Source organism: Cyclopterus lumpus, chromosome 6 (genome assembly GCF_009769545.1).
Source record: "Cyclopterus lumpus isolate fCycLum1 chromosome 6, fCycLum1.pri, whole genome shotgun sequence".
Lineage (NCBI taxonomy): Eukaryota > Metazoa > Chordata > Actinopteri > Perciformes > Cyclopteridae > Cyclopterus > Cyclopterus lumpus.
The window spans coordinates 8,322,248-8,338,652 of record NC_046971.1 but is presented as its reverse complement, the minus strand read 5'-3'; the positions used below and the strand labels follow the sequence as shown (position 1 = coordinate 8,338,652).

The following is a 16,405-nucleotide window of genomic DNA, read 5'->3' as shown; positions in this document are numbered from 1 at the left end:
TTTAACACATATTTATGTTGAAATATGTAACACACGTGTTAATTGTGCTGACACACTGACTGTGTTGAAAGCAACACGACACGTGTTGTCCTTAACTAGGTGTGTTAAAAATGAACACATGATGTTTTGAGAGTGCAAAAGTCTCCCAGTTAGTCTGTCGGTGGGACCCTCGTCTGGACTCTGTGAACACGTCCAGATTGTCACCTGTTCACGGAGAATCAAAAGAACACAACTGCTGGCCTCATCTGTCACATGTCTAAAAACTAGCGTTCGCCTCAAACCAGGAAGTGGTAGGACCCCAGACATCAAGAGCTGCCTGTGACTGTGCCTGTGTGTATATGTCCCGTTACGTGTCCTTGCTCATCATTCCCTGGTGGCTACAAAATAAAGTTAAAATTAGACCACAAAACAAAACAAATATAACATTGTACTGCTTCCATGTTATTGCATGAATATTAATTCACCAATAATACTCACAAGGGAACATTATGCATAATGAGTAGTTTTAAGTTATTATTTTATTGTAAGGTGCTTAAGGTAATTGTTGCCAATACTTTTTCTACTTTTGCTCAAGTTACATTTTGAATGCCAGACTTTTTTTTGTTGCTTAAAGGAATATTGTGTACATTGTGAAATGGCTGTACATATAGAATACTTCTTCTGCACAGTGAATTCCCAGTGTAAAATATGCAGTCAAAGTATATGGATTCTTTCAGAGTTATTTCAACGACAAGAGTTATTACTGCCAATTTATCGCCCAGTGTTGAGGAAAATATTCAGAGTCAACATTTTCAGTGTTAAAATATACAGTGTCAAAGTACATTTACTATTTCAGAGTTATTACAACAGCTACAATAAAACGCTCCCCAGTGTTGATGTAATTGTGCACTGCTGTTACAAGACGTAGTGTACTGAAAGTACTCTGTACTCTGGTAAGCTCTGCACCACCTCCTTCTCCTTTTAAACTGACCCCGCGTTTCATCAAAGCGCCATTTTGCACTTCTCGAAAGACTCACTTTTTAAACCAAAATTTGGAATTTCAGCAGAAGAGACCAATTAGAATAACTTTATTAATATAACTTCATATTAAGATCATAGTGTATATTTTGAGTAACACTACTGTAAAAATGTTAACTCTTACCAGAGATGATTTAACATATTACACTATGTTCAGTGAAACTTTATCACTCTATAGATAAGGACTATATGTTCATTGACTTAGTGTTTTAATTGACTCTTTAAGTGTCACATTAACACATTTTACTGTGTACCACTCATTGAGATACAATCTTTTACTGCTGCAACAAAGACTCATATTTACAAGCGAAATGGAAGTCACTGAACTCAACCAGCTGTTTGAAAAATGGCGAATAAGTGACTGAATATCTTGAGTCAATACCAGATGAGGGAGCAGCCGGAAGTTGAGGTTGAGGGACCTCTACTGGGGACATTGTTATTATCTGTATGATGTTGAGCTCCACCAGTGATTCACAGTAAGGATTAAAGACTAAATAACTCATACATGCAGCATAGTGTAAACATAAGAGCAAGAGTAGGAGTCGGTGGACGGCAATAACTCAAACAAATAGAAATGCATGTTTTTCTTTGGTATGCATTCTGACGTTTTTGAGTATTTTGTATTATGTGATCTCACTATATTGTCTAAATCTGCTCAGATTGAATGTGTAATATGGGCAAAGTTAAGGATTTACACTACATACATCTTGCATAATGTCCATTATTTTTATTAAATATTGACATATTTCTGCAAAAACATTGCATTTAAATTTTTCATTCATGTTTTCCCTACATTCAACCTAATATAGTTATAATATGAATAGGAATAAGTAACATTTCTGCCGATTGATGATATACATTAGAAAATCATAATGTAAAGATAATTACTGCCAAATGTATAAGTCTAGATAGTAAAGATGATACATGCCAAAAGGGAAAGTCTCATCACTCATCTCAGACTTCTGGAGATTTCTTAAATTTAGGAGGAATTTTAAGTTGTTTTATTATTTAGTATACTTAGCCTACTTTAATATTTGACATAAATACAGGCCCAGACCTTTACCTGAGTTTGTACATGTTGCTTTATATTGACCAGATAAGCACTAATAAACATGTAGCAACATATTCATCCCGCATATCCACATAATGGAAAAGCACTGTGGCAAAAAGATGCTAACAGTACCTGCATAGGTGCTAGCAAAATGTTACTTTGTGCAACTACATAGATTATGAACCCTATCACAACACAAACAAAAACTCACTAGCAGCCGGAGAAGATCAAAAATAAACTGCACTTTATGCAGACATATGCTGTATATATAGGATACATATATATGATGTCTTACCTTTGTGATCAACGGTTATGTTTGAGGGGTTATCAACGCAGTGAATGGCTTCTCCAATGTCTCTGGATAATTTCTGGCTGGATTCTAACTGTCTGTTTTTTTATGGAGTAGCTGGAGTAGTCTTCCATGTGCTGACACAGTCTATGTCTCCACCCGGTGGCTGAATAGTGGTACTGCATTAAGTTAATGGCTTTCAATACAGGCGAGAGGTGCCCTCATAAACCAATGGGTTATGGTTTTCGGTGAATTGGAACATGGATTCAGGTCTGATAGATTGATTCAGAACGAAGTAAAATAAAACGGTTGTATTTAGATGAAATTAATACTTTGTGACACGTAAATTATATTTAATTAGCCTGACTGCAAATGGCACATAATTGTCCCCAAATGTACCCAGAATGACCCATTTCTAAATTCCACCTTAATGTGCCTGAATTAAAGAATACTATTTATTTTGGGCATGCCATTTAAGCAGGGACCTGAGCCAGAGGCTGAGGGTTTTTACAATTACTTTGTTGTTGTTGCTTAAACAAGAATTTGGCTGGGTGACCTCTCATCTCATCAATGTGGGCGTTTTTAGGACTCTATGCTCTTCATGGTTAATTGTTTTATTACTTTTTTTATTATTATATATGGTTTTGTCTTGACATATAAAGTACATCTTACATTTTTATTGTAATATGACTTATGTGTTGGTATATTGTCTCTCATCTTGAAGGAAGATTAAAGGTAAACCATTACAGTGGTTTATTGTAACCGCAATTATCTTTAAAAAAAAAAAAGTTCCACAACTTCTGTGAATGGTGGAAAATAAAGTGAAGGTTCAGTCTTTTGTCTTAATTATGAAATAAGGAATCCTGGAGAAGAAATTGTGCACTTTAACTCAAACTACATCCAGAAACCACAACAAATATTTTCTCAAACTGCAAAATATAAAAGCCATTATGTGATTCCACAACTAAGATTTATTGAGACTGATTTGTTTTGCATGCACCAGAAAAAATAAAAATAAATATATATACAGAATCAATAACCTCAGTTATGTGGCACTCTTTCCAGATGTATGTGAAGGCTTGAGTCGATTCTCCTGTGATTTGTTTGTTTCCTTGCTGCAGCAGTAAAGCTTCCAGATGTTTCCATCCTCATCAAGTGGTCCACATCAACCTCCAGGGCTCAATTTATTCTACAACGCAGAGGGGAGAAACGGGTCAAAAAAACCACAGACAATAAATCAATGTTAGTGACGGGCCGTGAAGAAGCGGTGGATGCGTGTACATATGGAGTTGCACCTTCTTGGCGTTGTCGACACACTGCATGTAGGCCGAGGCGATGCTGGAGCACGACAGAGTCTTCCCTGTGTTCTCCTTGTAGCATTTCAGAATCTGACTCTGCAAGTCACCACACACCGGCTGGATGTCGAAACGCCTGAGAGACACACGCGAGTATCAAGGTGATCATTGTTAGTTAATACCGTTTTATTTCTCGCAGGTATCCAAGGACCGTGGTTACACCTGCCGCCAACACCCACTGCTTCCATTAAATCCAATGCTGCCATTATAAGTAATTGTAGTAGTCATATATTTCTATTATTACTCTTCATTCTACCATATGCACTGCTGTAGTGGACTCTCCATGGACATAAGGACATAATTAAACAGGACTGGTGTTGTAGCGTGAAGTAAATACTCAACTTTTAGGTTATAGGACTCATGGATATTACACTGATGCTGCTCATGGTAAGTGTGACAGGTTCCCTTTAAGAGAAGCAGCGTAACCATGGTAACGCACCGTCATTCTGGGGATAAAGGGGATGTGATGTCAGTGTGTTGGTTGTTATGTTTTTGGGAGTGTGGATTAAACAGCGAAAGTAATGTGCAGCCAAAAAAGAGACGCTTGCTGACGTAATCCAGGCGCTCCTACACTGCTACTATTATTTTTATAAATACTAAATAATATAAAATTTTAATATTATTATATGTATTTGCATAGCTGTTGTGCCATTATTCTGGACCTGCTTCTGCTATGATCAATTTAACAATTCATATAATTGAATTAAGAATATATCTGAAACATGAATTCTCATTATAATGATGATGATAATAATAATAATAATAATAACCATTTGTCAGTCAGTTCACTCTACAACCTTACTAACTTTAACATAATAGACTGTATCAATGTTTGCATATCAAAACTAGGTTAGTAACACATAATTTTTGCATTTATACAAACACAGTGAATCCAAACTTACGCAAACCGGTTGTGAGTGTCCTCTTTGCCCTTCTGGAAGCTCTCCGCAGTCACTTTGTAAAACGCAGTGCACTGTCAAAAAAGGAAAACAAACGCTAAGCATCACGGTCAAATATTTGTCCTCTGAAAACAGCCGCCTCCAAAATGCTTCTCACCTTTGCCTCAAGTTTTGAGACATGTTTCTTGTAGAGAGCGTCTCGTTTCATCAACTCTTTCTCCCTCTCCTCCAGCTGATGAGCCTGTGTGAGTTTCACATCATCGCGTCTCTACAACCAGCCATATTCACGCAAATAAGACATGCGTACGCTTCGTATTTTGTAGGCCGTGATACTTTTCCCACACAGTGACTTTTTATCTTCATAACCGTCATTTCAGGTGCGATTAGAGCAGAATGAAAGTGACAAAGTGAGTCATGCACGCTTATGAATTCTCTCCCGTCTTACCTTCAGCTCCATCCGCTGAAACAACGCAGGAGGGCAAGAAAGAAAAAAAGAGGCACAATAAGAGGAAAGACTTTCATATTGACGAGAGCGATCCTGACACGTGAACGATTCATGTTCTTCTTGCGCTTACATAGAGCTGAACCATCAGCCTCTCGTCGTCCGTCTTCATTCGCGCCTTCGCGATGGAGTCGGTCAGGTTCTCGCCGTACGCCGCCTTCTCCGCCTCCAGCGTCTTTCTCACCTGCTCCTCCACCTGAGCCCGGGCGGCTGCTTGGGCCTCTGCTTGAGCCCGAGCCCTCATCTCCTCCAGCCTTCACACAGGTCACAGGTCAGAACCTGTCTACTGACAGTGATGCACGCTTCATGTGTTTCATGAGAATGATCAGATTAGTTGATGGACAGACGTGTAATCAAGATGTCCTGCTTTATATGAATGTAAAGTGAATATCTTTTGGTTTTTAATTTCTGATCAACATCTTTATGGGATTTGGGAAATTAAAATGAGCATTTTTCACAATTTTTTCCGACACAAAATGATGAATCAATTAATCAATTGAATCAATTAATCGATTGTAACATAGTTGCACATTTTCGTGCAGTTGCGTTACACCCACAAATATATTTTACACTAATTTTAGAGGGGCAACTAATAATCATTTTAGTTAGTTAATCTGCTGATTCTTTTCTCAAATAGTCAGTAATTGGGTCCTATAAAAAAAAAAAAAGGTGAATATGTGGATCATAACTTTCCCAGAGTTTTTAAATTCCATGTTTTGTTCAACTACAACCAAAATATATTCAATTTACTTTTAAATTAATAACCGTTTCAGCTTTAGCGTGTATATCGAGCATCTTTCTTTACTTACAAAGAAAAATTATTCCCAATTTTCTGTATTTATTTTATCTCATCAGACAAAGACGGGAACACAAACATCGTCCGACACATATAATGAGACAGAAACTCAGTAAAACTGTAATTTGTCCTTACTGTCGCTGCAGCTCCTGCCTCTTCTGGTTGATCTCCTCCTCCAGACTCATCTGCATCTCCTCTTTGATCTTCTGCCTCAACTCTTCCTCCACCACTTGAGGAGGAACGGGTGGAGCTGTAAGTAAACATATTACATTTGTGAGATAATAAAAACACAAGTTGATTTATATCAAACAGTTGCATCAATCTTTATCGTGATGATCAGCTCACCTGCTGCAGGTGGTATTGCTGAGGCAACAACAGGTACTTCATCCTCAACAACAAGGGGCAAAAACACGGTCAGTGTGGGCTCCTCAGCAGGAGGAGATGGAGAGGGTGGAGGTGGTGCTAGATGCTCTACGTGGGGTTCGCCTACAGGTGCATCAGTGGGTATGATTGCCAGCTCCACACAGTGATAGGGTGGGGAGGGCTCCTCAAAAATGAGCTCCGGAACAGGTGGAGGACTTGCTGCCATCGACACCGTCTCCGGAGGAGGAGAGGGAGCTGCGACCGGCTCCGGAGGAGGAGAGGGTGATGCCACCGGCTCCTGAGGTGGAGAGGGTGATGCCACCGGCTCCGGAGGAGGTGGAGAGGGTGATGCCACCGTCTCCGGAGGAGGTGGAGAGGGTGATGCCACCGGCTCCGGAGGAGGTGGAGAGGGTGCTGCCACCGGCTCCGGAGGAGGTGGAGAGGGTGATGCCACCGTCTCCGGAGGAGGGGGAGGAGAGGGTGCTGCCACCGTCTCCGGAGCAGGAGGAGGAGGAGAGGGTGCTGCCACCGTCTCCGGAGCAGGAGGAGGAGGAGAGGGTGCTGCCACCGTCTCCGGAGGAGAAGAAGGAGAGGGTGATGCCACCAGCTCCGGAGGAGAAGGAGTAGAGGGTGCTTCCACCGTCTCCGGAAGAGAAGGAGGAGAGGGTGCTGCCACCGGCTCCGGAGGAGGTGGAGGAGAGGGTGCTGCCACTGTCTCCGGAGGAGGTGGAGGAGAGGGTGCTGCCACTGTCTCCGGAGGAGAAGAAGGAGAGGGTGCTGCCACCGGCTCCGGAGGAGGTGGAGAGGGTGCTGCCACCGTCTCCGGAAGAGAAGGAGGAGAGGGTGCTGCCACCGGCTCCGAAGGAGGTGGAGAGGGTGCTGCCACCGTCTCCGGAAGAGAAGGAGGAGAGGGTGCTGCCACCGGCTCCGGAGGAGGTGGAGGAGAGGGTGCTGCCACCGGCTCCGAAGGAGGTGGAGAGGGTGGCTCGGCAGCTGAAACCAGGACAGGAGGCACTTTAACTGCAGCAGGTGGGACTGCAGGTTCAACAGGAGTCGCCTCCACTGGCGGCGGTAAAGCTAGAGCTTCAACTGGAGCTGAATCAACAGGACATGTTGGTGTTATTAGTTCAACTGGTGTAAATTCAAAAGTGGGTGGAGGTGGAACCGTTCCCACTGGTATCATAACAGGTTCAACAGAGGGAGTTACAGCAGCAGGTTCAACAGTTAGAGGCGTTTCAGAAGGCAGCAGTGAAGCTAACGATTCAGGTGGAGCTACAGACGATTCTACAGGTGGAGGTAGGACAACGGGTTTGAAAACGTGTTCTGCTATCACCGGAGTAGATGGGGTTTCTGGCTCTACGTCAGGTAAGATGAAGGATTCAAGAGGAGGTAGGACTACTGGCTCCCCTGCAGCTGGTGGAGGAGGAGGCAATTCCAGCTCCACATGTGCTTCTACATGTGGAGAAGGTGTAGATGGAGGTGGAGGAGGGGCTGCTACAGAAGGGATGGTTAGAAGTGGAGTTTTGGTTGGGGCTTCAGGCTCCACCGTAGGAGGAAGGGAGTGGAGCTTTACAGGAGGAGGTTCCACTGATAGAGGTGTGGGTGGGGCTTCTTGTGGAGGAGGTGGTGCAGCGGCATCTGAGACAACAGGCTCAATTAGAGGTGGGGTTTTTGGCTCTACAGGTGGAGGCGGAGACGCAGGCCCCACAGAGGTAGGAGGCAGGGAGTGAAACTTTACAGCTGGGGGAGGGACCAGTTTTACAGGAGGAGAAGGTTCCACTGACGGAGGTGTGGGTGGTGTGACGAATGGAGGCAGAAGAGGTGTCAAGTGTTCGACAGAGGGGGCGGGAACTGGAGCGGGTGTTTGTGTTTCAGGTGAGCGGAAATTAGGAGATCCATCCCGTGAGACCCGAGGAACGGCGTTTGAAGACTCTTTCATCCGGTGGATCACTTTATCCGACAGCTGAAGAGGAACAAGACACACATTTATTAATATGTACTCAATCTCTTCTCTTTCTTATGTGTTTCTTTCCCACCTTCTGGCCTCAGCAGCCTCAGTTAGGTTTCTTTTTGTATTTTTGGGCTGTAATGGGTCTGGGAATCCTGTTTTTGCAGCTTTGTTTCTGTCCAGTGTCTACATATGTATTTTAAAAATCAGGAGGAGGAGCTACAGAACAGCTGATATAAGAAAGAAGGAGGCTTCATATTTTGTGTCAGTATCACATTATTATTATTATTATTATTATTATTATTATTATTATTATTATTATTATTATTATTATATGAACTCACATTATTGTTATTTAACAGGAAAACAGTTGGGAAAAGGAAATGTTTTGGCTACTTAGTCCTTAAAAGTTTTCTAGAGGTTGCATGAGGTCACCAATAGTGGTCGATAAGCAAAGTGTCAAAGATTGATGACTGCCTAAAAATAACAAGAGGATTCTTTTCATTCACGGACGTAAATTATTTTGTAAATAAATACAAATATATGCATTCATAATATTTGCAGTTATATTCATTATATAATTGATCAGTTGAACAGATGTAAAAACAATTTGTTTTTTCTTGTAGACCTTGTGACAACCGACTGTGTCCTTTATTTATTTAACACCAACAGCAGAACAGTCTGTGTCGTAAAGAGAGACCCTGACTTTGTGTTGTGACAACCAACATGAGGACGAGATCAATCAATACTTATCGATTACATGTCACAGAATTATAGATTTACCACGATTGCAGATGAAAACAACAACAACAACAACAAGAAAAACACTCGTGCACTCTGCAGCGAGAGTTTTGAAACGGTCTGCACTAAACGTTGCACTTCCTCCCACTTCAAGTCCACGCATCTCCCTGAGCTTTCACTCACCCGAATGCCCTTCACAAAAGTCACTCCTCCGCCTTCAGCATCCTCACGAGAAAGGTGACTCGGGCTGTTCCCCCCCATGCGCACACTGTCACGAGCGGCTGCTTTCTGGAAAATATATAATCCACCACGTTGATCTGCGCTCAGGGAAATAAACTCTACGACCAGCTGCAGCAACGTGCCCTTCCCACTCCGAGTCAACAACAGCTGCTGCTATTGGATGCAGCTGAACAAGGCCTCTCGGGATTGGTCGACTCGCCTCGAGGCCAATGACACGTAAAGGAACATCGTGTCCCAGCGCGCAACGTTTATAAAACTAAATAAACAAATACTCAGATATTTTACTGAAGTAAAAGCAGCAACACAACTATACTCAAGTAAAACTCATGGGTTTAAAATGTTACCTAAAGTACAACAGTATTAGAATCCAAATATACTTTGTACACAAAAATACTCATTATGCATATTGGCCCATTTTATAGTATATTATTGTATCATAATTATAAATGTTGATAGTAACGGTTATTTACTGCTGGGATGCTTAACCTATAACAATACATCATAATGTATTAGTTAATTTCCCTCAGAAATGTAGTAGAGTAGAAGTATAAAGGAATACTAAGTACAGTACTTGAATGAATGTATTTAGTTACTTTTGACAACTTTTTAAACAAGCACTTCTTGTTATGCTTAATTATTTGACAATGTAACTACAAAGACTATAATCTGTATTTATAGTCAGGTTGTCATTTTAATTTCAGCGAGCAGGCAGTGTAAAGAAGTATTGTTCTGTACAATGTGATGTTTTGAGTGTAATGATCGGAGACACCTGAGACAGTTTGACACACGAGAAAAGAAATACAGCAACGACATACTCGCCATAAATTATCCCTCTGTATATTTGTTTCCAAAAAAATACTGATTCAGCTCCTTAAACATTTATAGTAATAAACATTTAAGTAATACAACAGTATTTTGTCTCTTCAGCTTCACATTAGAGTTCATTGTAATCCTAATGATGAACATTAATGAAAATACATATTACAATAATGTCCCAAAAAAAGGAATTTGCATCATGACTTTGCATCTGTGAAAGCTAATGAGGTACTAAAGTGAAAAAATAGGGTTGGTGATATTTTATATTTCACATTTCTAAATGATTCCAGTTTTCTATTTTAACAAGGAGCCAACGCCTCATATAACTTGTTCCTCGTGCTGTAGAGCTCCATCGATTTCCAAAAATTCACAACATGTGCCCTCATTATAATAAACTTGGGCACTGCAGTTTATTTGTTGTCAATTATAAACACCGTCCTGGTGCTGGATATACTCATTAGTGCATCGATTGTGTATTCATCCACGGCTGAAAATAGTCCCAAACAAATGCACTATTTATTCCTGTTTGAGTAACTTTTGCTAGAAACTACAGCTACAGCTGTTATTCAATTATTTAACCTTTCAAACAAAACAATGACAAGACAAGTTTTTAGAGCTGCATTTTTGGGCCTCCTGGGGGCACTACAGTAAGGTTGCAACTAACAATTATTTTCATTATTGATTGATCTGCTGATCTCATTTGATTTATAGAAGATCAGAAACAACAACACAAAGGCCAACAACATTACATTTACTTTAAAAAGGTGCGAAATTCAAAATTGAGAGTATTGCAGCATTTCTGAGTAAATTCTCTTTTTCAAGTGTTTATATAATTATAATTAATTTGGAGTCTCATACCCACCTGATGAATGTAAGTTGAATATCCACTCTCTTTCAACTCTGTGTTTGGTCTCAACCAACTCTGCTAAATGTTCCACTATGTCGACCAGCGGACTGTCGGTCTGCTGTCTTAAATAAAGACTAACGCAAAGAAAATATAGAAGGTCACCAGCCTCATCTTGTGAACTGCGTAAGTGAAAGAGGGATTTACAATGGCTTAAACTGAATGACATAACTGTATAAAATCACTGCAGGATAGTCGAACAATAACAATCTCTAAGTCCAACAGAGACGGTGTTCTAGTCGACCACCAGTCCTTTCCTCTTCCTCCTCCTCTTCTTCGTCTTTAATCTGCCTTCTTCTCCTTGACCTCAGGTCCACGCAGAGCCGCCCGCATGCTGCTCCACACCTCCGTGTACAGCAGAGTGCCCAGGAAGACCACCCCTGTGCCCACCCAGTGCCACTCAGTGAAGGGGTTTTGGAAGTACAGGATGGAGAAGATGAGGCTGAGGAACTTTCTCAGGGTCACCACCAGAGTGACGGTCAGCGAGGCGCACTCGGTGGTCAGAATGAAAACGCCGCGAATGCACACATACCTGGAAAAAAGGGTTAAAGTCTGTAACAAGAGTGTGATAAAATAACCAATAAAGCCCAGCAATTTAAACTAAAGTGTAATTCTTAGACATAAAGTGATAGTTATGTTGCTTTGTCACTCTCACTCACTCACTCACACACACACACACACACACACACACACACACACACACACACACCACCTTTACATAGAAAATAAATAATAAAAAAATAGTTGTATTGTATATATTCTATATATAAAAAAGCTCTGTGATGCTGCAGATGTGAGTTGCGGTTAAGAATCTGACCAAAATTACAAAACCAACTATCGATGCTCGACCTTTAAGACAAACAAACAAAAAAGTATTGAAGATCGATTGCAGCTCTAACTTTTTGACTGAAGCGGTGCGTTTACTTGCAACCCCTCGTCACATGTTGGTCTACTTCACCAGTCGAGAGCAGTAGCAGAAATTAGTTCTCTTTATCATCTCGTGAAGCTTTGGCACCAACGTAATAAAGGTAAGAACTGCACAGAAGATAAATAAATACATTTGTTTCTTTCTTATTTTACAGGATACTGTGTGATGACGTTGATCAGCAGGTAGAGCCACATTAATGGCACATTGAGTCCAACCACAGGAACAACTGTAGGAGCTGAAAGAGAGAGAGAGCAAGAGCAAGCTCTTTATTTACATCTGCGAGTCAAGAGACAAAGCATTGGCTCTCCTGAATATATATATATATATATATATATATATATATATATATATATATATATATATATATATATATATATATATGGCACTCACTGCTCTGACTGAAGTACACGCAGTGGTTGTAGATGTCCGTGGAAAGGAGCAGGAAGCCCGGCAGAGGCAGGAAGTGCTACACAGAGACAGGAAAATGATCAATAGCGGTGGCGCTTGAATGGCTCAAATAAAGCTTGACTTTCTCCCCTGAAGACGTCTGGATCTTGCATGCGGTGTTCTGCGTGTCGGAGCAGAGAGACGCTCACGTTGTAGAAGAGAGCTTCCTTGGAGTGTTTTCCGTACTGCTTGTACAGCGTCTCCTGGAAGATGCCCATCCTCGCAGACATCAGCAGAGCGAAGGTCAGCATGCCGATTCCTAAACGGACAGAAATCAACAACAACAAATAAAAATACTTGTATGACATCATGTTAATGTTGCTGGTTGGTAGGTTTTTATCAAGCAAAAGCTACATTTCCTTTAGCTCAGCAGCTTTTCTCTATTTTATGTGTTTACGATGGAGGTTTTCCTTATTTTATAGATTAATAATTATACAGATTAATCGACAAAAATAACCGATTGTTAAATTGTTAATGAAAATGACTCATTAGTTTCAGCCATGTTCCATCTGACATGATTATAACGTTTTTGGCACCTGAAAACTCACCTATAAGCCAGCGCATGAAGGCATAAACGTTTTGCTCTTCTGATCCCTCATTGGCCACATTCTGCAGAAACAAATTAACAAAATGCATTTTTTTTTTTTTTTTTTATGTACAGGTCAACATTGCATATTTATAGACAAATTGAATGGTGGATTGAAGAAATTACTGCATAAAAAACCCAACACTAAAGACACTCAATCAACAAATGAAAACAAGCATTGTTATATTGTATTATACTGCAACTCACCACTTGTTTGGCAGACATGATGGTGCAGATGAAGATGCCAGCTGAAACTAAAGCGATGGACAGATATTTACTCGCTGAATACCTGCAGGGGAAGAAGAAAGTGAGACACAATCAACCTTAAATCTTTTCAGCCTGCAGACTTGACTTCGTCTAACAAGCTCTGCAGTATCATTGTTGTCGGAGGAAGCAGGCAAACCTTTTCTTCAGGATGACTATTCCCAGAATCATGTTCGCAATTAGAGATCCCTGCAAAGAAACAAGGCATGGATATCACACCGAGGTGGAGGTGGTGTGGGGGGGAACAGGAACAATTCAAAACTGAAGGTGAAAAGCAGACAAACGACAGTTCTTACCGATCTGAAGATCATGTGTAACGGCATGGCGATGTTGAAGTTGAGAGCGTAGTTGTTGATCACACTGACTGTGAAGAACATGGTCACCATGATCACATAGTTTCTGGGGAAAAAAGGGACATAACAGGTTTGTTTTAGCAGCCGTTCTACATATTTTTCTGCCGCAGGAAGTTCGAACCCCACATACGATGTTTTACCTGATCGGGATCGCTGGTTTCTTCCTCCCAAAGTTACTTTCGAAGATCAAACCTTCTAATGCGATGAATAAAAATTGAGCGAAGGTGACGATGTTGCCGCATCCTGGAAACTGTCTGCAGTACAAAACAACAGAAAAGATCCAGATGTAATAAAGTTAGAGGTTGGATTTCAAATGATGAAGTTGCAAAACACAGACTACTTTAAAACAGATTACTTTTTAAACGTATTGCCTCTTTAAAAAGGAGGCAATACGATTACAGTTCTATTGGATAATTAGAACCGTGTATTATAAATTGTTGATAGTTTTGTGTTGTTATTGATTTGGTTGTGTTGTATTAAGATTAGCTGCTTTGTTTTCCTCCATTCAACATTTTTCTTTTGGACTTTTGCGTCCACGATAGTATTGATATATTTGGACACCCAGGACGATTAGACGCTAATGAGGAAAGAGGGATCAAGTGTGCACACATATCAGCAAAGATACAGGTACAATACCAAAAGCAACTTACTATCATTTGAGTCCACACAACTTTCACTTTCACACTTGCCTGAGGAAAATGTTTTAGAGCGAAGCTACAAATAAACTGTATATTCGTCCCCTAACAGCATGTTCCTTTGTTTCCTGCAGAAGTTAATGAGGATCCCATAAAAAATCTAATAGAAATAACCAGTGCCCTCATTTGTAATGTGTACTTTATACTCTCACTTGTCCTTATTCTATTTAAGTAATGAATGTATGAAAAAACCTTCGGGTTGAATAAAGTTGACTCTTATCTTATTTTAAAAATAGCACCAGTGTGGCAGTCAGTATATCCTGAACTTAAACAAGTTAAACTAAGTAGTTTGTCACTGACCTTACGAGCAGCTCCAGAGACACCACATTGCTGCAGCAACCGACAAAAACCAGTGCAATAGCCAAACCAGTACCCATGTTGGTTCACTCGGTGGGAGACGTGTCACTTGATAAAGCAGATTTCCAATCGGTGCATATTTGCAAACACGCAGCGTCTTTTGTATTAAAGATCTTCTGCTTCGACACAAACTCTTGATTCAGCTGAAGACGTCTGAATCTGAGCTTGAAACGCTTCCTCATTGCGAGGGCTCATGGGAGTTGTAGTTCATTTCTGACACCGGGGGGAAAATGGCACGCAGTGTTGTTGATATTATCAGTATGTAAGGCAACATTAGTAAATAAATATATATATTGTTTGGGAAACAATAGTACATGCACATATTGGTGAATTATGCGGGAAATTACGAATAAAAAGAGTGAAATAATGTGTTAACGGCGCATTCACTGCGCAGTTGTGACGCACAGAAACATTTGAACGTAGACCAGTACTGCCTCATAAAATGTGAAGAGAGCTCACTCTGCTTGAATCTCTGGGTACCAGAAACCAAACCGAACAACAGATAACTCTTGGCTGGACTACAGCATTATTATTAAAGGAGGATGTCACTGTCAAAAATAAATACTGCATTCATTCATACTTTAAATAAAAAAAACAACACTAAAGTGGACATAAGCACCAGAAGCTTTCAAAACCAGTTTCAAAAACCGGTTCAGTTTTGAACTAAATCAGACCATGACTTGAGGGGTGTACATTTACATGTAGACACTCAGCTTGTTCATTGTATATTTTAATGACGCATGCTAAATTATGGATCCATCTGTGACCCTAAATGGTCATAGTATATGTTGTTATGTTGTGCAATCTTACATATCACAACGTTTTTAAAAGCACATTGTTTTAAAAAGCAGTGACGGTTACTCATCCGGTTCATCTAACCATTGTCGTCCTCTACCGTCCTCCTGGTTCCTTTGGAGACTTCTTGGAAGAACTAGATGTCCTCCTATCAAACTTCCCAGAAAATGGACCCCCGCTCATCCTTCTGGGTGACTTTAATATCCAGACTGAGAAGTCATGTGACCTGCTACTCTTACTGTCTTCCTTTGCTCTCTCTCTCAGTCCTTCCCCTCCTACTCACAAAGCTGGCAACCACCTTGACTATATTTTCACCAGAAACTGCTCTACAGCTAACCTCACTGTAACTCCACTTCATGTTTCTGACCATTTCTTCATCTCGTACTCTCTCCCACTCTTTGGAACTGACAACCCTCCCACAACGGATTCTGCACCTGTCCGTCGCAACATCCGCACCCTCTCACCCTCCTCTCTGGCCTCCTCTGTTCTGTCAGCCCTCCCTTCAACCGATTCCTTTGCACTTATGCAGCCTAACTTCTCCACTGACACACTTCTCTCTACGCTGTCGTCCTCTCTTGATTCTCTCTGTCCTCTTACGACTCGAAAGGTCCGCAAGTCCTCTCCGGCTCCGTGGCTGTCCAAACCGGTGCGCGCCGAGAGAGCCACTATGCGAGCAGCGGAAAGGAAATGGCGAAAATCCAAACACGCCAGCGACCTGCTTGCCTATCAATCTCTTCTCTCCTCCTTCTCTGCGTCCATCTCTGCAGCCAAAAGTTTGTTCTATCAATCCAGAATCGAATCCTCTTTATCTAACCCTAAAAAAGCTCTTCTCAATTTTTCCAACCTCCTTGACCCCCCTGTTCCCCCCCCCTCCCTCCACCCTTCTACCAAGCCACTTTGTTGACTACTTTACAAAAAAGATAGACGACATACGCTCTTCATTTACTAATCCATCTTCCTCAACTACACCTTCAGTAACTTCACCTTCTTCCGCCTTGTTTTCCTCTTTTATCCCCCTGTCTCCCAATCAAGTTCTTACCTTGGTAACCTCTGCCCGCC

The 16,405-nt window shown here is 41.1% G+C and overlaps 2 protein-coding genes across 2 annotated transcripts; both read right to left on the bottom strand.

The window, feature by feature from the left end:
* Positions 1–3,308: 3,308 nt before the first annotated feature.
* LOC117731974 (extensin-like) lies at positions 3,309–9,324 on the bottom strand. Its single transcript, XM_034534557.1, has 9 exons — positions 9,145–9,324; positions 6,255–8,235; positions 6,045–6,159; positions 5,187–5,367; positions 5,057–5,071; positions 4,769–4,879; positions 4,615–4,685; positions 3,653–3,788; positions 3,309–3,546 (listed from the first exon to the last, which is right to left on the bottom strand). Exons 1-9 carry the CDS (start codon positions 9,220–9,222, stop codon positions 3,523–3,525), a joined length of 2,712 nt encoding a protein of 903 aa, XP_034390448.1. The 5' UTR covers positions 9,223–9,324; the 3' UTR covers positions 3,309–3,522.
* A 692-nt stretch (positions 9,325–10,016) lies between these two features.
* Positions 10,017–14,742, bottom strand: slc35b4 (solute carrier family 35 member B4). The gene is made up of 10 exons (XM_034536031.1): positions 14,495–14,742; positions 13,640–13,753; positions 13,443–13,545; positions 13,286–13,335; positions 13,090–13,171; positions 12,845–12,905; positions 12,446–12,555; positions 12,240–12,315; positions 12,009–12,084; positions 10,017–11,453 (listed from the first exon to the last, which is right to left on the bottom strand). Exons 1-10 carry the CDS (start codon positions 14,569–14,571, stop codon positions 11,204–11,206), a joined length of 999 nt encoding a protein of 332 aa, XP_034391922.1. The 5' UTR covers positions 14,572–14,742; the 3' UTR covers positions 10,017–11,203.
* Positions 14,743–16,405: the final 1,663 nt, after the last annotated feature.

Bases quoted from the DNA above. Each gene is read 5' to 3' on its own strand.
- LOC117731974 (XM_034534557.1), bottom strand. From the start codon at position 9,222: ATGGGGGGGAACAGCCCGAGTCACCTTTCTCGTGAGGATGCTGAAGGC. The intron at 5,368-6,044 runs GTAAGGACAAAT...ACCTGTGTGAAG, and splicing joins AGGCAGGAGCTGCAGCGACA to GCTGGAGGAGATGAGGGCTC. The intron at 3,547-3,652 runs GTGCAACTCCAT...TCTGCGTTGTAG, and splicing joins GTGTCGACAACGCCAAGAAG to AATAAATTGAGCCCTGGAGG.
- slc35b4 (XM_034536031.1), bottom strand. From the start codon at position 14,571: ATGGGTACTGGTTTGGCTATTGCACTGGTTTTTGTCGGTTGCTGCAGC. The intron at 13,546-13,639 runs GTAAAACATCGT...TTTTTTCCCCAG, and splicing joins AAACCAGCGATCCCGATCAG to AAACTATGTGATCATGGTGA. The intron at 13,172-13,285 runs GTTTGCCTGCTT...CTTCCCCTGCAG, and splicing joins ATAGTCATCCTGAAGAAAAG to GTATTCAGCGAGTAAATATC.